At 39.0% G+C, this 24,549-nt stretch overlaps 3 protein-coding genes across 3 annotated transcripts; 1 reads left to right on the forward strand and 2 right to left on the reverse strand.

Annotated features, from left to right (window-relative positions):
- Positions 1–6,140: 6,140 nt before the first annotated feature.
- On the reverse strand, positions 6,141–9,924 carry chst6 (carbohydrate sulfotransferase 6). Its single transcript, XM_030783260.1, has 2 exons — positions 9,878–9,924; positions 6,141–7,381 (listed from the first exon to the last, which is right to left on the reverse strand). Exon 2 carries the CDS (start codon positions 7,361–7,363, stop codon positions 6,167–6,169), a length of 1,197 nt encoding a protein of 398 aa, XP_030639120.1. The 5' UTR covers positions 7,364–7,381; positions 9,878–9,924; the 3' UTR covers positions 6,141–6,166.
- A 4,024-nt stretch (positions 9,925–13,948) lies between these two features.
- tmem231 (transmembrane protein 231) lies at positions 13,949–19,140 on the reverse strand. The gene is made up of 7 exons (XM_030786175.1): positions 19,002–19,140; positions 18,701–18,867; positions 17,917–18,045; positions 17,621–17,764; positions 17,295–17,376; positions 14,777–14,882; positions 13,949–14,111 (listed from the first exon to the last, which is right to left on the reverse strand). Exons 1-7 carry the CDS (start codon positions 19,138–19,140, stop codon positions 13,949–13,951), a joined length of 930 nt encoding a protein of 309 aa, XP_030642035.1.
- Positions 19,141–20,058: 918 nt separating this feature from the next.
- On the forward strand, positions 20,059–24,513 carry gabarapl2 (GABA(A) receptor-associated protein like 2). Its single transcript, XM_030779069.1, has 4 exons — positions 20,059–20,234; positions 21,137–21,192; positions 22,441–22,613; positions 23,702–24,513. The coding sequence occupies exons 1-4, from the start codon at positions 20,201–20,203 to the stop codon at positions 23,790–23,792; spliced, it is 354 nt and encodes a 117-aa protein (XP_030634929.1). The 5' UTR covers positions 20,059–20,200; the 3' UTR covers positions 23,793–24,513.
- The last annotated feature ends 36 nt before the right edge of the window (positions 24,514–24,549 follow it).

Here is a 24,549-nt window from a genome sequence, read left to right on the forward strand (position 1 = left end):
TGAGTAACGGTAAAGATTGCCTATCTCGTATGAAAGGGTGTTTCTCTCCAGAACTTGTTTGAAATAGAGAGAATATCAATCAGTGCGTTGCAGGTGTGCTTAATCATTATTTAACCACAGATTCAGTTGGATAAACACAATACTTTATGCTACCAGACACATATTACATGTCAACATCACGATTTGATTACAGAAAACACATACACACAGATACAAACTTCAGAGCAACGTGGTGTTTAGAGATAAGCATATTCACTCTGTGATAAGGTGTAAGAAATGTATTAAACTGTTTGACTTGTCACAATAGATTCACCATCATCATTTCCTTAGAAACTCTTTGCCCAATGTGTCTAGTTTTTATATACAATGCTAAATGCAAGAAAGGGCCACAAGCGAATCCTTGCTTTTGTTCATTAGACACGCCATAGTTTCTACATTTCTGAAGTAAAGACAAGAGGTTAAGTTACCTTTTTCTGTATACTGTAATAATTTGACAAACACTGACCAGTGTGCACAAAATGGTAAAGCCCTGCTGTCTTTCACCAGGTTGATCAGGGGTTCTAGTCTCAAACTTTGATGTGATTGTTCTGATGAAAGCTGTTGCACTTTAACTGTGCCCTTCTTTTCAAAAGCCAGCGAGGTCAAAAGTTAGGTTTGATGCACTTGACCTGAAGAGAGACAGCAGTATGTAGCTTGTGTCATTTGCATTTGTTTGTTTGTTCGTTGGACTAATTCATTAGAGAGTGGACACTCATAGTTGACTGTAAGGAGGTGCTAAATCAGGGTGAGTAACAGCACAGCTCAGAGAAAGAGGATTTAACTGATCACACAAAAGTCAAAGAGAAGTGGTTACAGGAGCAAAGAAGACTTTATTTTAACGTCACAGCCATGACAACGCTGAAAGGGACCCAAGAGTGTCAAACCTCATAAAAAGAAGCATTTCACAGAGCTCAAAACCAGAGTTCAGCCCAATTCCACGTTTGTACTCCTCTGTCTTTTACTAAGGGGAACATGTGCAGTTAACCTATGAAGTTTATAGTATAAGCTAAGGAGCACTGCTGCAATTAAGGGACTCCCATCACCTGAACTCATTGGACTCCTTCAATTAAGCATGACAGGTCTACACATGGGTGTCTAGATTAGGACTTTTGCAATTTCAAAGTCCACCACAAGGTGTCTGCTGAGCTGTAGATTCAAAATCTTGCTCATCCAACTTTATTGTTCTAAACCCTTTAAAAACTAACTGAAGGTAAAGAGTGTCAAAGCACAAAGAAGATAACCTAGAAATGGTTAGTTCTGTCAGGCACAAAAGATTTTCAAGGTGATGCAGTTTGTTTCATGACCTCATCAGAGCACAAGCACTGAAATCAATATTATACTTGTGTATACTGCTGTGAATCTGGAGTATACTGTGTACATGTTTGCTCACTGGCAAAACTACATCATAAATTGTTTTACATTTACTTATTTCACTCACTATTAATTGAAAGGTTTTTTTTCCCTTGAGTTTTGCCTTAAGATGTGTGTATGGACTTAATGTACTCATGTACTTAGTTCCATGGCTAACTGCATGGCCAGCAGAGGGCGCTAGTGTTACATCTCTTCACCTTAGAAATGGGGGCCCGACACAGGAGCTGTAGACCAAATGACATTTTGGCAACAAACTGTTAAGGAAAAACAAATATGAAAGTTTTTTTTGTTTTGTTTTGTTTTTTGGCTTTTTTTTTTACAATTTCCTGGTGCCTTTAAAATGGCCTTTTGGTTGAATTTTATCACACAATTTATTATTAACTTCCATCATGGATTCTGAGTGTCTTTTGAGACTGACAAACACATCTTTCTGTGTTAATTTTTTTGCTTGAATTCAGCTTTCAGTCTACATGGTGAAAAAATGTCTCGTGACGTCCTGTGTTCCTTGAATTTTCTGCATCTAATCTGAGTTGCAAAACCAAGATGGTGTACTGCTGCTCCTTTAACACCAGCTCCATTCAGGAGAAAATAACTCATGTCAGTTGAAGTGTTCAATTCTGTATTATGTGTCTAAGAGGAGGGTGGACCACTTATGTAATAACTGGGAGAACAAACATCAATGCTACAGCTAATAAAAGTAACTTTCCTGGTTCCTCCAGTTTGTCAGTAAAGTTTCACACGGCTATAACCTTTCATGATGTTACAAGGTTACCATCAGTCTAATATAATGGTAGTGATGCCACGCACTAAAACTTATAAATGAGATATTTTTATAGGCTAGATAAGCTGAGTTAGAAATTAGCTGAGAAGGGAAGTGTTTTAAGAATACATGGCCACATTTAGTGAAGTCAGAGGTCAAGTAAGTTTCAAAAATGGATTAATCATCAACAGTTCACTCAATCCGTTGAAGTAATATTTAACAGTGTTTAATAGATGCCAGACCGTCACACAGAATGCCAAATGAAATAGAGAAAGAAGCACTGTTCATTTTCCTGTAAACTTAGGAACACATCCCCAAAATTACATCACAATAAGTTCCAGAATCATTTTTAAAATGTCCCAACCTGTACCAACCAAAAAAGTGGATTTCAGCATGATCAGCAAAATACAGAGAATACATTGTGTAATACAAATATAATCCATTTTCAGAATCGTCAAGGGTTTCATTCATTGTGATCAGTTTTCCTTCAAATGTTGCAAGAGATCCTTCATTTCTGTCAAAATGTATGACATTTTTGGTTGATACCTCTACTTCAACTGATTTCTCAGTGATTGCATTAGACAGTTTATCCATTCTTTTCAATCCAATCACACGTGGCTCTCATTGTCTCTGGTTAACTCAAAATGCAGAAATGGGTTGAGCAAACTGAGAGAGAATCACAGTATTGCTGGAGCCAAAAACTCTTAGGGCACAGGACAAAATGCCTGAGTTGTACATGGATTTTCAAAGTTACCAACCAGCCTATAAAGTAGTTCACAAAGAATCAGCATGACTGTCAGAATACTGCAATGTTACAAATATCTCAGGATAAGTTTATGACACATACCACTTTCCTTTATCAATCAAATAACTGTTTAGGAAACTTGTACAATAAAGTACAGCTTGTTTAAGGTAATACTAGCATGTGAGGAAATTCATGTCTAGACATGAGAGAGTTGAGTACACTTATTCTGTTCCAGGGCTATGCTGTTCTTGTTGTTGTTGTTTTTACTGTCTGTCATTAAACTTTGATAATATCCTTCACAAAACAATGTAGTGTCAAACACCTACATATGTTTGACATATCATGGACATATCAATAAATAGCTCTATTTCCATAAAATCAACTTTAGCTAGCTGATATAGTCACCTTGTATTAATATGTATGCAGTAGACAAAACATATTTTAACACATGGAGTGTGGGGTGGGTATATACACAACCACTGTTCCTTAAAGGGGAAGTTCACATTATTGACAAATAGGCCCATTTTAACAATTACTTCCACGCAATTACATATTCTTTCCTATTGTTTCCCTGATGCAATAGTTCAGTAGACCAATATTTACCAGTGTTTTTTGTTGTTGTTTAAATTTTGCATTTCAAGTGAGAATATTAAACAGCTTCATGTCCTGTCTGAAAAAACATTAGTAAAAGATGATTGGGAGGATGAGTGAGAGCAGTACCACGCAGATGATAAACCTTGTGGTAGACCTTTGCTCTGGCTAGAAACTGATCCCTTTTTTTTTTCTTTAACCTGTTCGCTATTTTACAAATGGCTTTACTTTGGGTTAAATATCATAACATCCATCACACGTGAATGTCACAGTACATCTGTGCAGTTTTGAGTGCAGTTTAAGTCATTGTGAAGAGTGAGAATTTTGATGAAACATACAGAAAATGAAAGAAAATCAAAGACCTGGGTCCACAGTGGAAAACCTGCGTGTGTTGCCAGCCTCCGCTGCTGCTGAGCCCTGGTAACTGTTAGAATGAGCCCATGTGTCAAAAAATAGTGACGTTCTAAACATTTTCAGCATTCATTTGTGGCTGCCACGTCTGAAGGTGAATAGGAATGTTTGGTAGAGCACAACAAGTGAATCAGTGACCAAAACCACAGAACTTGTTGTATTGAAGGCAGAAAAAAATGCCAAGAATTTGTTTCCTGTACAGTCACTTTGCACAGAGTTGCGACAATGTTGGCACAACCTGTCACTTACCCGTACCTCTTAGTTTCTGTTTCACATATTGATTTGGAAACAAAGGGACTGTTAAAGAAATTGACTTCCTTCAAGCTTAATTAGTTAAGGCAGTTAACACACCTTGGCACATAGATCTACAATCTCTCACGCACAAAAGCATGTGTACACACATGCACGCACGCACGGGCACACACACACACACGCACGCACACATACACACGGAGCGAGAGAGAGAGAGCAAGAGAGAGAGAGAGAAATGTTCACCATGTGGAAAATAACACAATGTACTCAATATGTTCTACTTGTTCCCTCAAGTGCTGAACACTCTACCACATATGTGTTCTCTCAGAATCTACATCCTGTATTTTACAGGGGCCATACATCTTTATGGATGGTTTGAACTGCCTCCCTGCCTGATAATCTCTGAGATGGGAGACAGTACTTCTATGTGCCAGCTATAAATCAATGTGATTTTAAAAAAAAAAAACATTCATTGCCACAAACGCAACACACTAAAAGCTTAAAAAGCAGTACCACAACACAGAGGAAGAACAAAAGGTGTATTCTTAAAGATGGTTAAAGCCACTAACATCAAACACGTAATGCTTATATTTGCTCTCAATTAAATTTATGACTGAATACATGCAGAGATAGTTTACAAGCATGTAGTGGAAAAGAAAGGTGACATTCATTAAACCATGTACTTAATCTGTTCTAGACTTTAATTGTCAAGCTAGCTTTGCTCTCCCACCAGTAAACATGATTCAGTCCAGTAAACACAAATCAGAATAAAACCAGAATGATCTGGGCAAGATTTTGTCCTCTGTCTCTAAACATTTCGACTAATGGAGTACCATAGCAGCAACGTGGCATTCAATAAGTAGCCTCCCCAGGGCCTGTTTTTAGATTCTTCTAAAATTTTGAGCCATCCAACTGCCTAGCCCAGGTTTACTGGAACTCCATGTTCCCACTTCTAATCTTCAAAGGAAATATTCTGAAACGGATGCAAACAAAGATCCCTTGCCAAAAACTATGGACAAAAACTAAAGACGCACTTCTTCTCCCTCTTACAGGAGTGCTCAGGGGGCAGAGGAGACCAAGAAAGCACTCCATTACAGAGTGCTGGAATTAGGAACCAAGAAAGCGCTCCATTACAGAGTGCTGGAATAAGGAGCGACTGAGTGTGTATGGAGAGTGTGAGAGACTGTCTTGGATAACTGTGAGGAAGAAAACAGCAGTCAGAACCTTGACTTCTGTCAGATAATTGTTTTGCTGTGTCACACCAATTTCCTAATATTTCTACCCCCCCTCCAAAAAAAACCCCAATAATCATGAATTAGATATCAATTATAAACTACAAACATTATGAGAGTTAAGGCTAAAACCAGATAAAACAAATTCCAATATACGTTATGCAAATGTGACACCAATAAAATTACCCTAACGTTTAATTCTAATTCATCTCCTGATTAGGATGCATCCTACCACAATCAGTTGAAATAGTCCTCAGCACAACATCTTTTTTAATCAGGTCTCTATAAAATTAGGATTCACTGACTATTTACATTATTTTACACAATCATTCAATAAATATACACTTTGAAGGAGTTACCTGGCGATCTACTGTTGTACAAAACAATGTCCAGATCACCAGCACTGCAGCATGCATAAAAAAAAGTCCCAAGACTTCCTTTCATTGTCTGCAATTCTGATTTTCCACCCATATCACCCACATCTTTAAGTCTTATTTTAGACCTGATTCCCCTTAAGTTGGGTTTGCAGTGAGTTTAGTGAGGATGAGCAGCCTTTTTTCCAGCCTTGGACAGGTGCAGTGACCCAACACCTTTATAAGGGCCAAATCTTCCACAAATGCTGCCCATCTCAAAGCCTGTTGATCGATATATTACTCTTCAAAGTAACATCAAAGATGTTTTGAGTGATACACTCAAAACAGAAAGACAGTGTTGTATAAGGAAAGCGTGTCTGTGGATTTTAAAATGGAAGGACAAATAGGATGTTTACACTTTGGTGTGGTTGGAAGACTTGGAAGAGGGAAGCCAGCTGAACTTGAATTTCTCTTGCCCGGTCAGCAATTCCAGGTCCATTAGCCTCTGTTCCCTCTCACTATCCACAGTTCTGTACCCAAGCAGTGACATGGCTCCTTTACACACCTCCTGTACACGCTTCACCTTTTCGTAGGGTAACATGGTGCGCCAGGCTAAAGATACATCTTCAGCGTTGCGCGACGTGATCTGAAAGGCGTCATTCTTGCTGCCTTTACCCTTGCCGTGCGTTATACGGTAGATCCACTCCTGAAGAGTATCCGTCATTTCCAGCCCCACAAATTTATAAATAGCTTCCACTTCCTTCAGCTGGTTCTTCACCAGGTCCTCGTAACGCACCAACTTGTAGCGGCCACGAAGGAAGTCAGGTGGCTTCAGCATGGCCGTCTCATGGATGCGCACGTGGCTGCGACACACTTCCTGGATGACGCGGAACTGTCTGTCTTTCTTGGGCGTGTCCGCTTGTTCCAACACTATCGAACTGTCGCGCTCAAGCGCGGCGGAAGCTTGCTCCCGTGAGTTCGCCACAGCCCGGGGATCTCGCACGAGATGGATGATGCGGAGATTCAGATTAGGGTCTCGGAGCAATGGGTAGAGTGACTCCAACTCAAAGAAACGAACTTCCTTGACGACCACATGACTGTAGGTGCGGCACGCCTCCTCCGCCATCTCCAGGCCGCGCTGATCGCAGCGCTCCTTACATTCGGACTCTTTGCTAATCTGGTCACGGGGGGCGAGCAGGCAGGCTGGCGGTGAGCAGAGGGCACGGCTGTGACTCCACATGAAAATGTTGGAGACGTTGCGCTGTGGGGGCATGTAAGAGTCCATGACCGACATGTCACACTGAAAGATGCTCCGAACCATGTCCCGCACGGCCATTCGCAGTCCGCGGGCGCCTGACCTCCATAACGACGTCCACACGTGCCAGGCTGGCTCCATTAGGTAAAAAACGGATGGGTGCTGGCTGAATACCTGGCCCAGAAATGATGAGCCTGACCTCCACGACGAAAGCAGCAACACGTGGACCTTACCGCCAGAGGGGCTGGTGGTTTCCTGTTGAACAGGGCGTCTGTACCAGCCAGACAGAAGAATCATGACTTGAAAAAGCACCAGGGTCACTAGAGCCCACATGAGCACTCTGCAGCGTATCATTCTGGGAATTTGCTTGGTCTAAAGGAGGGAGAGAGAGAGAGAGAGAGAGAGAGAGAGATGGGAGAAAGAGAGAGATGGAAGTGGTAGTGGTGAGAGGACACACCAGATAAGAGGGAGAGAAAGAGAGGCAAGGGTATGTAAGAATAATGTTTTACACATGTGAGGGGAATTTCTGCTGAACCCCTATAGAATCTTTACATGTGGTCAAGTCATTCTTTGCTGGAGGGGCCTCCATTTACAGTTCTCTAAACACAGCTGGAGTACTGTCTATAGGCAGGCTTACATAATCTTTTGGATTTTTCAGTAAGCGAGAAGATCACATCTCACATCCAGAGCCTTTCATAATTTCTCTGGAGCTGGGTCCTGGATACAGCAGCAATGGAATTGTGCTAAACCTGATTTTTCCAAAGCTTCTATCTACTACATGACAGCTCAGAGTCACTGATAATGAAAAATCACATCTGAAGGCACTGAAGTCATTAAAAATCTTATAGGACATGAATCAGTGATCTGACAAATGAGAACAGGTATCTAAATGTGAATAAGCATCTTTTTTACAGGCATTTTAGTGGGGTAATTATTTTATTTGAATAATTTCTGCTACTGCACGGTTTGCTGGAGAATTGCAGAGAAAGAAAACTGAACACAAACGTCTACCATGTCATCATACAGAGAAGAGAAAATTGTAATTGTTGTATATTCTGCAATTTTCTGTACGTAACTCAGACAAATGAACTCATCCACAAGAAATCAAAAGAACAATTCATATTGCGTATGCTAAGTAAAAAAGCCCAAACAAGCCGCTCTAAGGAACATTACATGACTTGGCAAAGCCCTGAAGCGGAACTTGAATATAGTATCTCAAATGGAAAACAAATATAAGAGAGATTTCCATCTCTGAAAAGATATTTTGGTTCAGTACACTTTAGTTACATTCACACCCTCAAAGTCATCCTTGACTCCAGAAAAGAAAATATATATCCAACTATCAAAAAGTCCAAAAGTTTATTAAACACCTAAATCCCTTTCAGTCCCTTGTACTGTTCTCTTAAAGCTTACTGGATGACAGAATTTGTCAGTTGGTGTTTGCCTAGACATAGTTCTATCTATAGTAGAATATCTTCATTGTAACCTAATAATGTTGGTTGTTAGCTTTGCTCTTCAAAACCCTCATATGAGCCGTGCCACAAATTTTTGTTCTTAGAATAGAATAGAATCCCCGCGATCGCGCGCACACCCACTATCAACAGTGAGCAGTGAATTCAATCTCTGCAATCTCTGTGAGCACACACAGACACACACACACACACACACACACACACACACACCAGGTGCAGGAGCAGTGGACAGCATCTGGGGTTAAGGGCTTTGTTCAAGGACACCTCAGCCGTGGAAGTATCGGTCCTGGGAGTAAAACTGGGCAACCCCTCGGTCACAAGCACGCTTCTCTAAACTCTAGGCCACAGACTGTTTCATACAGACTTTTCAATAATGAGGCAAAGCGTCACAAATGGAATGTTTCTCTTTTGATCTATACATTACATTCGATTATTACAGCACGGGCTGATAAGAGAAGTCTTTCTCCGTGTCAATAAAGCAAGACGAAAATGTCCTGCGTCGCAGATTTCACCAGGAGAGGGCAATGTTCAACAAGATAATTACCTCAAAACGACCTCATGCATCAACAAGTTTTTGATGCATGAAAACGTAAAATCGTTGGAATCTACATCATCCATTCATGTGTGTGTGTGTGTGTGTGTGTGTGTTTGTTGCTGTTCTTTGTGGGGTATGTTCAAGCCTTATTTGTACATGTAAAGGTTACTGTGCAGGTGGTTGCATCGTACAGAAATTAGTCTCCCACACTGTCCGCCACAACAGTAACCCATGATGACTCCTTGAACTGAGTTAAGAAAGATAAGTAAGACTTATTTGAATTTAACGTATGTTACAGAATACAAAACGCGATTTAACATGCTTATAACAAAAACCCCCCCAAACAAACAAAAAAGAAAAACTAGACACCGTTGCAGTATGGACTCATTATAATCAAGGGGCCGATGAGCATTTTGAAAACTAATCAACAGAATATTTATTGTTAATTCACTTAAATAAATCAAACATCAATAATTAATAATATTTACAGCGATGACGGGGATCTGAAAACATTGTCACATAAATTAGTAATAAAACCAGCATAAAAATTATTCGGCTCATTACGAGTGTGTGCTTACCGTGCTTTGTTACATTTTAGTACGCGTTGTATTTTCAGCTTTAGTGGTTCAGTAAAGACTTGAAATGTGTGCGAATTTGTCGATGACGAGACATGTATTCTACAGTGTTCGCAATTGTGTGCGTAAATAATAATAATAATAATAATAATAATAATAACAATAATAATAATAACAATAATAATAATAATCTTGAGCCAACGTTTAATGGTCCTTTTAAAACGAACGGCTTTTGAAAGTGAAAAATGAAAAGGAATATGAACTGAGAAAAAATGAAAATACAAACCGTTTCCTCGTCGTTCGTCAGTGGTAGTTGTCCAGGTGACGGCGAAGACAGCTGAAATTAAGTAACCACCAAGAGTTTCTATTACAAGCAAAAAAGATTTAAGTTGTTATCACAAATAAAAAAAACACGACTCGAAACAAACGGGAGAAGTTATTAAAGCTGTCGTTTGGAAAGAACAAATTATTCTTCGCGCTTTGTGGTGGACATGGGTGCACCACTCTCCCTAAATTGAAACAAGGTTATGGCGACTACTAGTAGTCCTTCTGCCGGAACACCCTCTCATACATTTTAACGAACATGGTACATACTCCTCTAGAAGCGGTTAAGAAAAGAAGAAGGGGAGAACACGCACGCACACACACACACATTGAACCATCATGACCTGCTGCCATTACAAACAGTTAAGCCTGCTAAAAAAATCGCCATGAGAAAGTAACTGGTTCGCTGGTAATTCGGTCTATTGCCTTACCTCGCCCGCTGCTCGTCGTCAGAAATAGAATCAAAGACGAAAAGGCGTCATAAACATTTTTAGTAAGTTAAAGCTTACACTGTCTGCCAACATTAAATAAGGCAAAACAGTAGCTGAAATGGGACAGCCTGATTCCTAAGTTTAGGTAGAAAGAACGACTGAAACGTGGCCACAAACTCTGAGTGGCGCTAAGGTGGGCGGGGGGACAGAGAGAAGAAATAGGGGGAGCGAGGGCTAGTGTAATTGGCACAACAAATACCCAGAGTAAATTTAAATGAGTTTTCATTGTTCATACACTTTTGAAAGCTGGCTATATGTATAAAACTGCCCAAAATGAACTGGGTATAACGTCCCCGATATAGCTCATCTGTAGCTTATATTGTTATGTAACTGTGTTAAAATAAGTTTGAATGATTTAAGTTTCCCGTTGACTGATACGTTAGGATTTGATTGGGAAGGTGAAAAACAATCGAACCCATGTTTTTGTTCCTCATAATTCATAACACTTTTGCAAATATTCAGAGATGACGTCTGTGCTTTTTAGAGTGTTAATATATTACATTTATCCCATGTAATTAAGTCATTAAAATATATAACCACTGTAAACCCATAGATTTGTCGTTCTTTTTTTTGCAAGCAGTATCAAAGGCAAGAGCATTGATGGCAAGTTTGAAATGAAATTCTTAAACGGTCACATTTAAAGAAATTTTAAGAATGGATATTGATTATTTTGGAGTTTTCTAAATTCCAGCTCAGACACTGCACAGTGACAATATGTCAGTTACGGAAGACAATTTCGAAGGATTAACTTCTGCATCCTGTTTGTTGAAACATACCCTTCCTGTGTGTGTGTTCACATTCTTTAAATGGAGAGGGCAGGACATGGGTATTTGAGTAAATGAAGAACCCAAAACTCCCCTCTAAACACAATACAAAGCGTAACAAAGAGCATGTCTTTACACAAATGAGCTGACAGCAAGTAAGGGACATGGAATGAGCCATGTACTGACTGTGTGACTGGACTTCATTAGAGGAAACGTTGACTGTTGCTGGATTGTTTGAGTGGTGTAGCTGCCAGGCAAAATGAGCTAATCCCTCGGAAAAAAAAAAGAGAGAGAGAAGACACAGGGCATTTGTGTTTTGTTGCCAGTTTGTGTGTGTGTGTGTGTCTTGCATCCAAGCCCAACACAATTTGAATGTCTCCTCTAAAAAAAAAAAGATATTTAAAAATCTGTTATAGAAAAAGCAAAAGAATTCATTAATAAACTAGTAGAATTCATATGTGGCTGTGGGATCAATGAGATAGTTAGAATATACTTAAAAGGACAGCGAGGAAACAGAAAAACAGAGTAAAAGAGAAACATAAAAAAAAAAGAAAACTCAGCTGACAGGTTGACAAAAAGCCACATTAATGATGTGTGTACTATAAACCCTAGCCATTAAACCATGAAGTAATTTAGTATAAGTAATTCAAAGCTTTTATCTGACACTGGACTGATGTTTCATAACTGATCACTATCAAAAGTGTAGAGAACGTATGAAGAAATACGGTAAGACTAAAGAAGAAAGAGTTGAAGTTGAGGTTAAAGTTCTAGAAAATTTGAAAACATGCCAATATGACAAAGATGCTCTATAAAATTGGTATGAGGTTCAGTCTTCAGTCTGAGTATGTGCATGCGCACACACACACACACACACACACGCGCACACACACACACACACACACACACACACACAGGCACTGATAACATCAGGAACACTAAACAGGGTGGTGATGTTTAGTAGAAACAATGCAATACCTAAGCAGCCAGTGACTTATGTTTGTTACATACAACATGTTCAAAGATTCCCACAGTAGAATATTAATCATAGTCATCTATCATAGTAATAGGGTGGATCATACTTGAAATACACTCACACGACAATCAGCTCATCCCTCCCGGCAAATCTAGCATGCCCAGGATAACTGGTTTTTTCCCAGCCATATTACCTGTTTCTTCTATGCTGTCTTTCACATTCACATGCCAGCTTTGAACATCTAACTGCAGTCATCCATGTACATGCAGAGCACTGCACTAGATCCCAACCAAGGATGGCAGACCACAATCTTGGACCGATCTGTAAGATCTTTTTTTTTCCTTCCTGTTGCTTTTTATACAATAATAATCTATCAATTAATCTAATCATCTTGGGACAGACAGAAGAGGGTCTTGGGTCTCAGTCTTAAGGGAGTTGTTCCTTGCCGGTGTTGCCTTTGACTTGCTCATTGGGGGGATCAGGTCCGACACCCTCTGAAGCTGCTCCGTGACAATGTCTACTGTAAAATGCACTATAAAACCTGAACTGAATTGAGTCGGTCTTTCCATGTCTCTCACACTCTCTTACAGGTAATAAATCAATAAGACTATAAGCTAATAAAGAAAAAAAAGAATCAGAGAAAAAAAGAGAGGAAGGAAGATGAAAGAAACATATACAACCAAACAAGATCCATATTCAAACACTCAATTTTTCATCCCAGAACTGTACACCTATACTTCAAATTCCTTTCTTCAGACCAGTTCACACATTCTCACAAAACCTTTTTCTTCCCTAAAAACATCATCTACTAACATAATAAACTTCTTAATACATGTATAAAATATCCCTTCATTCCATTCATCTATTTTATTACACTGTTTGTTAGGAAAAAAAAAAAGATAAAAGAGAAAAAGTTCCATTGTCATGCTATAATGCATTTAAAATCTACAGAGGGAAATTGTTTGACTTGGGTTGATGTCAGTTTTGATAGAAATAATAATAGCACTACATCCCATAATTTTGCTACCTTAGTAACATAAATGACAACCATAAAATCTACAAAACAGATTCCTAACAATGGCGATGACATTAAAGTTCAGCTTTTTAGTTATTGTTGTTGTTAAATTTTGTAGACAGGAGACAAATAAGGAAGTCTCCATGCCAGCTGACATGCATGATGGCACACCCTGAGTTTTGTCTGTTTGCTGTGTCCACAAAACTAAAGGTCGAGAGAGGGGACACTAAATTTCACTGTGCTGAACCTAATCTAAGAGTTTTCTATTTTAGTGTATTTTCTTGTTCTCTCAAACTGTGTAATACATATCGCCATATGTTTCTCTTGCTTTTATCACTTGTTTGGAAACAAGTGATTGAAGTATACAAATTTCAATATCTATCAACAATAACAACAATTATTTATAATCTAGATAATAATTTGTAGTAATTTGTCCCAACTCCTGATACAATCCGTAGCAGCGTGTCATCTTAGAAAAAAAAAGCGTACGCAGAGAAACAAGACTAACAGGATTGGACAACAACCACACATTCCAAAAAACAGTTTAATCCAAATGTGTTTCTGATCATAAACAAGTCTTTAAAAATTTTACAAAAAAATACTATTTGCACTGATGATTTTAGCCCATAATTGACTGAATGACAGCCAATATGTGCTTATTAAAAATAAGAGGACATCCATGGATTTGGAACTCTCACATATGACTACTTCCTTACGCATCTATTTGACTCACTAACATGTCCAAAGCACATAACCACTCCAGTGACACGGACCCTACATACTGGTCAGATCAGGGCCGGTGCTCTTTCACTTGGTGAATAGGGACAGTGGGCAAAACCTGGTTTTGAAAAACAAAAGTCTGGATCCGATGAAAGACCCAGAGAAAAATGAGCAGCACGCTCACATACTGGATCCAGGCAAACTTTATGGTCTCCCAGAACCCTGGACGATAGGTGGAGAGGACATAGTCAAGGAAAGATTACTGACAGTGCAAGTAGATCTGATTCTGCAAGACTATTTAATAATTCCATTTTTATCATGTGTGCATACCGTGCATTCATACAGTGACGGTCTGAAGTTAGAGCAGCTATATCTTCTTTCAAAAAATGTCAGTATTTGGGTCTGTAGCCAAATAGAGAGGGATTTTTTGAGGTAAAAGCTTTAACAAATTCTGTATAAACATAACTTCAGTAGTCAATTCACAGGATTCACGTATTTAATTTACACATACCAGCTGAACCATTTTCTTTGATGAGTTAAGATATGGGACTAGGAATACAAAATGTCTGACATTTTAATATTTAGCAGCTATTGACACAGGCATGGTGACAACTTTACTCAATAGTTTTTGACTGAAATCTAAGAACGGGCTTTCTCTTTGGACAAGATGTTGGAAATAAGCTTGTGAGGCAGATAAAAGGTACATTCTTCAGAATTCTATATTGTAAACTGCAACAGATTGTCCAAAATCTCAAAGACTATGCCAAAGTTAAACAGCCACGTGTATGCTATATATAGAGATGGAATACCAAGAGCAGGCAAAGATCAACCCTCAAAACACATATTTATCTCACACACACACACATACACACAAAGGAATGCATTATGCAAAGGATATCTGATTATTTCTAGTGGGTAGTGAATCTCTGCATTGATCCGGAAAGGTGCGTCAGAGGCTCGACCCACTGTCCACAGGGGACTGGGACAGGAGAGGTATGTAGTCACTGTGTGTGAATGGGAAAGACGACATTAGAGTTTTAAAAGAATGAATTGACAATGGTGCTTCTTTTCTCTCTGATCTGTCATTTTGGCATTCACTCTGGAATCTTTGTTCTTCTTTGTCAATGTCATCATCTCATGTCTATGTCATAAAAATTATCCACAGAGCATCTTGAGTTAAAAAAAAAAAGGCCACACACAAGAGTATTGTGTAGTGTGCCACAGTGAAATGTAATCTGTCAGAAATTCTAATCTTCTTTGATCTGTCAAACAAATTGGTTGTGAAAGGGAAAAAAAGACCAGGATATTTGTTCTCTTTTTCACTGTCCATAAATGCCTCTGTAGAAACTGCACAGGATACTTTATGTTTACTTCATAATCCAGTAATCCAATCCTCATTCATAATAAAGCAAAGATGATGAAGTTGTCTTCTGTATGACTCTGCAAACATTGCTTACCTTGCCATTGAAATGAAATGTTGAAATGCAGAAACCACAAGGGGAAAAAAACCAAACAAAACTGGAAAAACCTCTGACATTGAGCAATAGAGTGCCAATATGTATGAGATGTATGAGATATATGCAATAACCACTTGCCATGACATAGGTCTTAGATGGATACTGCTCTTCTATTCACACTGGGTCAAAGTGTACACGAATGGATAACAACAAAACTTGGGCACTACAAAAAATAACTTCCTGTCTGGATTTTAAAAAAGAACAAAGGAAGGAAAAATTTCCATGCAACATATGGCCATTATTGAATCAATGGAAAATACTCCTTGAGTTAAACTTATTGAGTCATTACAAAGATAAATCGCTAGTATCACTGTCTCTCCCTATTGCTGTATAAAGGAAACCTCTCGGCTGTTTTGTTGCACTTTTCCTTAAAAGAACCAAAGGAACAACAAAAACAGCTGTTAAAACACAGGGGTCAAATTTGACATACTTTACAATTTGCTAACATCCAACCAGTGTGAAAAAAGCATAAATAAGCACTGTCCATATAGACCAAATGCCTTTTATGATTAAACAGCATCTAGGCTGAATGAAGTTACCCCTTTTATGAGACAAAAAGTTGAATCTAAATAGCATTTACTAAACTATTTTTTTACCAGTCTTATAGTTTTATGCCCTAAAACTTGTTAGCCATAGTAGCTATCTTTACTCAAGCCTATCTTAAGCTCAGGGCTAAACAGTGCTTCCATGCTGTCCCTCAGTAATTTTGAGGTAACATTGACATTTTGTTCAATCTGAAATGTATTCTAAGCATAAAATCATGAAAATCCAAATATGTTTGCAATGGCACAAAAATTGTGGGCATTAGGTTTCTAATATAACATGAAGTGTCATAACAAAACCATACTACAAAAAGATAATAAAACAACACATTTAAAAAATTATTTCTGTATTGATAAGCTATGTCACAATGCTTTAGAGCAGAAATATCAACACTTGAATAGTCAAAAGCAAATACTAAAAATTCAAAGCAGGTATATAGACAAAGTGTCTATTGTCTCTTCAAATGTTACCTCACTGCACACAAATTTGAGAGCAGAAGAAATAGCGGCGTTACTCTCAATGGATCTTAAAGTCAGTCACAATCTATGTCTGTATGTGAAAACTGTGCTATTAGGGGTACATAGAAGGGGTCCTTGGGTTGTAACACAGGCTGCAGCACAACATACACTATTCCACTTTCCTAAGAAAGTACGCTGATACATTTTTACGAGAATCCGTGTGCCTCATTATAATATAACTGAGGTGCATTAAATAAAGTTGAATGCCTAATGTATGCCTAATTCACTTATGCTTCAGTGCATTTTCAATAAAATATACAGGCCTCTGCTGTCAGATAATTACAATGCACGTCTTTAACCTCTCCAACAGACAGGTTACAACAACACTGAATGTTTGTGTGCGTGCGTGTGTGTATGTGTGTGTGTGTAGGTGAGAGGTAAATCACGATAAGCCTGACACCACTGTTGAAAACTTTCCCCACGCCCCACCCAGTGCTGAGTCCTGATCATGTCATCTCACCCATTTATAAAAAAATGATCTAATGTACAAGTCTTCTGTCTGTTACCAATCCTCTAACTAAATTAAAATGTGGTCAAGCCACTACTGTAACACTGAAAACAAAAAGAAAAAAAAAACCAGTTGAATACAAAGTACTATGATACATAATAGCAGTGGTACACCTCATCAGATATGGAATGATACTGCAGATAGGAAACCAGTAAAACCGCTCTATAGAATGCTTAACATATATCACAGTACCTCACAAACAAGGAGAGAGAGAGAGAGAGAGAGAGAGAGAGAGAGCAAAAGAGAGGGAGAGAGAGATAGAGATGGAGATGGAGAGATGGACAGAGAGAGAAACAGAGGGACCAACAGAGACAGAGAGAGAGCACTTACAATTTCTTTCCTGATATGCCTGTATAATTTTGACAAGGTCATAGGCACTGGCAAATGGGCTGGTGCCATCAATGACTGACACCTGAAAAATATAAGTCAAAGGGTCAAGTCACAGGTACAAGTCACAGGCACAAGTCACAGGCACAAGTCACAGGCACAAGTCACAGGCACAAATCACACCTATCTAGTCCCTAGATCAGTTCATCAGTACAACAGCTACTTCATGGAGAAGCTCTCTTTTTTCATGTTTAGCTGGAATTTGAGCCGAAGAACTCCTGAGTTATAGTAAAGCGAGCATAAATGTGTTTCCTTGTTCACTCCCTTACATTGTAAGCAGTGTGCAGGCCACGGTGAGGAAGAGGAATTCGCTGATACAAACGCAAGTCACCGCTGACAAAGAGCTGAGAGCCTGGGACTGATGAAGAATGCTGCACATACACCAGAGTCTGCATCACAACAGTGGACATCCTCTGTGCACCGAGGGCAGGCAAGAGAGAGAGAGAGAGAGAGAGAGAGAGGCGGAGAGAGAGTGTGTCAAAGTAAGATTTTCTGGTGCATACAGTGTTTGTAGTTCTAAATGTAAATGTGTACATTTGAGATTTGACATTATAGGGCTACACACAAACAGCTGATATGAGAAGGTCAGCAGCAGCTGGATGCTGTATATCTGCTCCTCTGGTTTAAGCGGCAGTTCCAACTGGAGACTCAGTCGATCAAATTTTCCATCCTGGTTGAGATCCTCCTCTTGTACCTGTTTATTCACCAACCAGTTATGATCAGAGGTGAACTTTTTGTTTGACTTACTCTCACTGATGGTAAATACACGCATTGATCTTGACTGAAGTGGTGAAAGTGAGTGCAATGATGCAAACATCGGGTAATCTTTCAATTAAAAAAAAATGATGATTACAACAGGCACAGAATTATCAAACTGTGAAACAGATCATATAAATTGTACAGATCTGACTTAAATTTAGTGGGGGTTTTTTAATATAGTCATTACACTATCAGCGATACAAAACAATTGGTAGTGGAAATTCCTGAAGGCTGAACATTTGAGGTACATATAGACTTGGTGATTCAGCTATACCTCAGACCTCCCAGTAGGAGAGGTGGTAAAATTCTTATAGAATAATTATATCACAAAGACTGAAAAAAACCCTGTGTCGTTATGTCGTAATATTGCCAGCATGGACGGGTAGTAGTCCTCATGAACAATGTAGGATTTTCTTTAATCTCTAAACCAACATAATTCTACTTTTCAGATGCTCCACGAGAAGTGGGTTCAACTGATAATGGCGTGCTACCGCAGAGCTGGAAGGAAGGTTTGCAAACCCAGCACCAAATCCGACAGTAGCGCTGCTCAGGTACAAACCGTTATTACAGAAGTTTAGTAGCATATTTACCGAAACAGACGGGATGCGAAGGTTACTGCCAAGCAAGTGATTGAAATTATGATAGGTACTCCACGCAACGTAATCTCCAGTAGTGCTGGTGGCTCCAGTCAGCAGAATTTGGTACTGGAACCGTATATGGGGCTGCTCTTCGTAAGTGCTTCGCTTCAGCCAAAATCCTGAGCAAAAGACCATCAGGGATTTATCTACAACAGTTTAACTTTCCGGCTTCAAAACGTTTCGAATATTTGACCAATAAACAGACAGGCCCCAAATATTGCGGATTACTACTGTTTATGTAAAGGAATATTACCTTGACTTCTGTAAGCAACCAGGAGTGGAGGGATGTAGGTAAGACACAAAACAATGACAAAAAACAATGTGGCCTTCGTGCAAACACTGGTTTTGTATCTTATCAAAGCTGGATGAGAATAAACTTCATAAAAAGCCATGACCAAAGAAGCACACTTTAAATTTGCCCCGTTCGTTCATTAGCGTTCAAACCACCAGTGCCATTCGTACTGTTTAACGGAGTTTGCTCACGTAATCTGAAGTACGATTTAACAGATCGTGATTTCTTTAACAACGATTGATTATTACTCTCAAGCAGCTGTCGCAGAATATTTGCGTGTTATTAACAGAGCTGGTCTTTGTGCTGATTCGCTGTTTTAAAACTTTTCTGATGAGCATCAGTAATACAGTAGACAGATTACGACTTCACGAAAAGGCCGCGCTCGCTCCTTACATCCTTGGATTCTCACTTCCTGTTGTTTAGCGTCCTGACGTTACCATGGCCGCTGTACTCCATAGCAACAATTTATCAAATCCACCCTCTTGAAAATCTTCCTAAACTACTGGGAGAAATGTTGTCCTTACGGAATAGTACTGACCAGAGGCCAGGTTTTTGTTTAATAATAGTCAGAGTCTGATAGTGAGATTTAAGAGCTTAAAATATTAGGCAAATCAGTGCGTACCACGTGTGTTCAACCGTCTGTAAACAACCCATGTTGTGTTCGAAAGTACTTACACTCTACCACGCAGAGAGTGTCTACGACAAGGCATTTAGAAATTACGTTATGTGCACTGTAAAATGTAGAAGAAAAACTGCTCTCGTTTCGTGTACAAATTAGGCACAAGGTGAATTTCTGAACAAGAGCATATTTCAACACCGTGAACAGACGAGAGGAACAACGTAAATTCTGGATAAATATCCCAAATACCATGAGAAGAAGTTTACAAATCAACGGCAAAATGTGTTAGATGTTACTCAAAGGGGGTTATTTGAATAAATCTTGAACCGTCGCCCCCCCCCCAGTCTCAAAATGGTATGGCCAGAAATGACATCATCATTTCTGGTTAGAAGGCGAACCTTTGACGGCCCTAGTGCTACATTGTTGACGTTTTAGTTTTGATATTTTGTTGTTTGTAAACGAAGTCGCAAGAATTGGAGATACGTAGTTTTAATAATCTTTTATAGAAGCTTCACACCAGTAGCCCGAGGAATCTGCAAAAATGAAATGGATGTTTAAAGAGGACCATTCCCTGGGTAAAGGGATTTTATTTGTTATGTCACACGGGTTGTGTCCCTGTCAAAACACTAGCTAACTGTATTTTCACTGCATTGCCGTGTGTTCCCAATAATTCTTCTTCTCCTTAATAGTAAGGTGATTAGAGGATATCAGGCCTTGTATTATGAGTGGATTGAGTTTGTCTGCTCTATAATAATGCGATAAACTATAATTTGTTGTCCAAGAAGAGTTGCAACGAAAACATAGCTTGTATTATTTTGCTAGATGTCATTAGCTCGCACTCCTATAACTTTGTCTTCGTTTAGAAAATACATTTTTTTTCGGCGTCTGCTCATCTGTCAAAGCTAGCCTATCTATGGTGAGGTTCTCCTTTTCCATAGGTCATGTATTTTCTTGTGGTTTGGTGTTTGCATATCAGACCAAGGCCGAAACTTCCGAATGTCGCTACACTCCCCGACAAAAAAAGGCTAGCTCTAGTAGCCTGGTGTTAGACAGCTGTGCTGCTTCAGATAGCATGACTTTCTTGAGTTATCTTTCAAGACATATCATGATATGTGAATGGGGAGTGAAGGACGTTTGCCGACTAGGTAAAAAGCAGACACACAAAACCAATGTCGAAATAATATCAAAACACGTGTCCGATGTTTCTGAAGGTAAGCTTGTGCAGAGCGGAGCATGATACTTTAAATGGGGGCCATGGCTCCGTGCTGCCCTTAGGGTGAACAGTTTAAGACTTTCCGCTGGACATTTCTAATGGAAACGGCTCACTGAATGCACATAAACATTTCTTCATGTTTGTATAGGTCCTAATCTCTCTGTAACACGGAGATTATACAGCTCAGATCTCCTAAGGGGTTGTAGTTGTATTGATTAACTTGTCCATCACATAGCATTCCAATTTTTTTTCTCCCCTAAACAGAACACAGGTGTGTGGAGTCTGCCAAAATCCGCAACAAATACCCAGACAGGGTTCCGGTGAGTATAAATTGAAAACGACATGTGGGGTGTTTGGGCTGTTATTGCAACATCCTTCAACGTGACTATGCATCTCTTTATGCTTTTGTTGATATGATTAAAATGAGAAGTAGACAGAAAATGATAGTCATGCTTACTGTGGTAAATAATAACACAGACTCACGATATATTAACCATTTCTGTGCCATTTTCTCAGTGAATTTTCACATTCTCATTATTGTTATCCTGGAAAATTTTCCATCTTAAAAAGTTTTCATGTTAATATGTCAGTGAGTTGCCTCTGTTCAGAGCTAATCTGGTAGCTATGGAAAATCTAAATTACCTTACTAAATGTTCGTGTTTTGTTACTGTGTGAGGTGTTTGTAAAAATAGGCTGTAATTAAAAATGGATTTCCACTTGTACAACCTCAGTACAGTATAAAATTATTCTATACTGTGTTTGAGTATAAAAAAAAGTTACAACTGAAATAGGTTTGTTGTACAGGGGTCCTTCTTCTCAGTACCTTCACCTCCAAATGAGCTGAATTTGCTTTAATACAACCTGTTGCGTCCTGATTCTCTCATCTAGTTAACCAAACTTCACTTTAGAGCTGGCAGTCAGGGGAACATGGGTTCAGTCCTGAGCATGGTTGGTTCAGTTACGATTGGTTGAGATTTTTAACACTACCGGCATAGCATTATGGAGCAGAACACTTCACCCAGCATTGTTTCAGTGTCAATGCACTGAACCTTCACTCTGACACAGATTTCTCCCCTGATGCAGTAAGTAGTCAGGCAGAAGTTCCTACTGTAAAATTGACAGTTCTTTCACTTTCACCTGTAAAATTGTGAGTAAACACCATGACAATATGATGTAAAAGAAAACATTATATAGTTTTCCACAGAAGACAATGTGACAGTTATATCAACTATAATAACAAAGCTCAGATTACAATTCCTTGAGTTTAAGCAGGTCATTTCTTTCAGTTAACTTGCTGAAAGAGTAATCCTTTATCTGGAAGCTCATGACTAGGGCCAATATTTCCACAGTGGGACTGACTGTGACATACTGTAGTAGCAAAGAATTTGCCAGTTTCCTGCCAGCATGAACTTTATCCTAGTCTGAAGAGTTCTTTTGCATACATTGCAAAATGTTTGGCCCGATCTCAGGCCCTAAGATTATCTCAGAGACTGGCAGCCGCATAAAACACACAACCCTCTTTTGTCGCATTGTGCAGTCAACACGCGTTCCTTTGTTCGTGTTTGCAGGTCATCGTGGAAAAAGTGTCTGGCTCACAAATAGTGGACATCGACAAGAGGAAGTACCTCGTCCCGTCCGACATCACGGTGGCCCAGTTCATGTGGATAATCAGGAAGCGCATCCAACTGCCATCTGAGAAAGCCATCTTTCTTTTTGTCGACAAAACTGTCCCGCAGTCCAGGTCAGTGAGACAGACGTCGGCGGAATTTTCGTACTTGCGATAATAGTTGCTGAGACTACGTGTGTACCATCCTGAGGTCATCGAACAAATTAGACGAATTAGGCATTGGCTTGGGGGGAACCCAACCTTATCTGCGTTATGTCTGTTAATACACAGGAACTCTCAAGGGGTCTCACAAGAAAAAAAAAACATTGGCGTGTATCAAAGTTGTTTGCAATGCATAATGTCTCAAAACAACTTAAGGGTGTCAGTTAAGTGCAACAATATTCAATATTGCACTGTTCATCTACCCAATCCGATACTGTGTACACCACAACTGTCTATGCTGCTGCACATGGTGTTGCACATGCACTTTAAGACTGTTCCACTCAGGACAGTTCATCCACTACACATTCCTATACTCTTATATCTATCTTATATCTTTATATTTCTACAGTTCTGTACATTTCTATTTATTGCACATGTACAAATATATTCCCTTATATATCTCCTTATATTACCCCTATATTTACCTTTTATTGTTCTTTCATTATTATTATTTAACTGCTACACTTTGCAAGTTGAGCTGGCCCCGAGCCCAAGAATTTCATTGCTGATAATGATGTCCACATTGTTATCTAGTAAATGACAATGAAATTTGAAACTTGAAACAATAATTTCTTCTACTAGAAACATGGATCCAGAATAAGCATATAAAAGTAATAGTTATTTGTGACTCTCTTTTCACTGTCAAATTGGAACCTGCACCCCTTCGCCCATGACCCTTTGGATTTTGATACGAGAGGTGTTTATACAAGGCACATGTCACTAAGTTGTGCATTTGAGCACATGGCTAGTGTTGTCCAGGGGAAAGGATCTTCCTGAGAAAATAACTGAAGAGCTCCATCTGTGTCTCCACTTACACGACGGATCAAATATCTATCCGGCGTGTCCTGGAGCTAAAAGCGATTAAGTAGCGCCCAGGACTTGTGTTTAGGGAGGCATACCTCCAGTCAACCCTCTGAACATATTGAATTGAGGGTGTGTTTGTGTTTGTATACGTGCGCATACACCCATAATACCATCTGCATTCTTTGTTTTCTTCTTAGTCTGACAATGGGCCAGCTCTATGAGAAGGAGAAAGACGAGGACGGCTTTTTATACGTGGCCTATAGCGGAGAGAACACGTTTGGATTTTAAGACCTCGGCATGGATTTGCAGCTGACACCCCCTCCCATTGCATCCCATGTCATATCACCAAATCAGCCCTGCGTACCATCATCCCGCTCACCCCTGCAGCCCCGTTTTCTGTTGGACAGGTTTGATTGTATAGCTTGAAAAACTGGTGTTTTGAAGTAGTCTGGATGCATACTCTTCTGATTAATCATAGATAAAAACAAATACATTTGTACCTCTAGTGTCACCCATATCATGTCGTATTTAAAAAAAAAAAAACAACCAAAAAAATACATTAATTGTTAGAATGACCCATTGAATATTGTTGAAAGACAGCAACATTTTTTGTGAATGGTATTGCAGTATTATTAGAGGTGCTTCATATTGTTGTTTTGGGCGATAATATACAGTAATAACTTTTAATGTTTTAATTTATCTTTTTTTTTTTTTTCAGTTTAAAAAAAAAAAATATATATATATATATATATATTTGAAGGGTAAGGTAGCTGGATGACCTAACCAATAAAAGGAAAAAAATAAATAAAGGAGTTTTGTTAAGTTTGCTTTTTGTTTTATTACAGTTTATTTCATCATTCAGAATAATGATCAGTGATACAAAAAAGCATAGTGAATGATTTATTCAGTCCTGAAGAACAATAGTTTCTTGATTGTTTATAAGGTATGTGCTTGTGAAACTGCACTGTCCCAGCATTCCTCCTTTAACTGATAAATCTCAGAACTGGTAGCATTCTGTCATGCCTCTGTTCCTTTCTATATGTAC

The sequence above is a fragment of the Chanos chanos genome, chromosome 1 (genome assembly GCF_902362185.1).
Source record: "Chanos chanos chromosome 1, fChaCha1.1, whole genome shotgun sequence".
In the NCBI taxonomy this organism is placed as follows: Eukaryota; Metazoa; Chordata; class Actinopteri; order Gonorynchiformes; family Chanidae; genus Chanos; species Chanos chanos.

Bases quoted from the DNA above. Each gene is read 5' to 3' on its own strand.
- chst6 (XM_030783260.1), bottom strand. From the start codon at position 7,363: ATGATACGCTGCAGAGTGCTCATGTGGGCTCTAGTGACCCTGGTGCTT.
- tmem231 (XM_030786175.1), bottom strand. From the start codon at position 19,140: ATGGCTTTTTATGAAGTTTATTCTCATCCAGCTTTGATAAGATACAAA. The intron at 18,046-18,700 runs GTAAATATGCTA...GTGAATAAACAG, and splicing joins TTCGCATCCCGTCTGTTTCG to GTACAAGAGGAGGATCTCAA. The intron at 14,883-17,294 runs GTAAGTGCTCTC...ATTCACACACAG, and splicing joins GGCATATCAGGAAAGAAATT to TGACTACATACCTCTCCTGT.
- gabarapl2 (XM_030779069.1), top strand. From the start codon at position 20,201: ATGAAATGGATGTTTAAAGAGGACCATTCCCTGG. The intron at 20,235-21,136 runs GTAAAGGGATTT...TCCCCTAAACAG, and splicing joins TAAAGAGGACCATTCCCTGG to AACACAGGTGTGTGGAGTCT. The intron at 21,193-22,440 runs GTGAGTATAAAT...TCGTGTTTGCAG, and splicing joins AATACCCAGACAGGGTTCCG to GTCATCGTGGAAAAAGTGTC.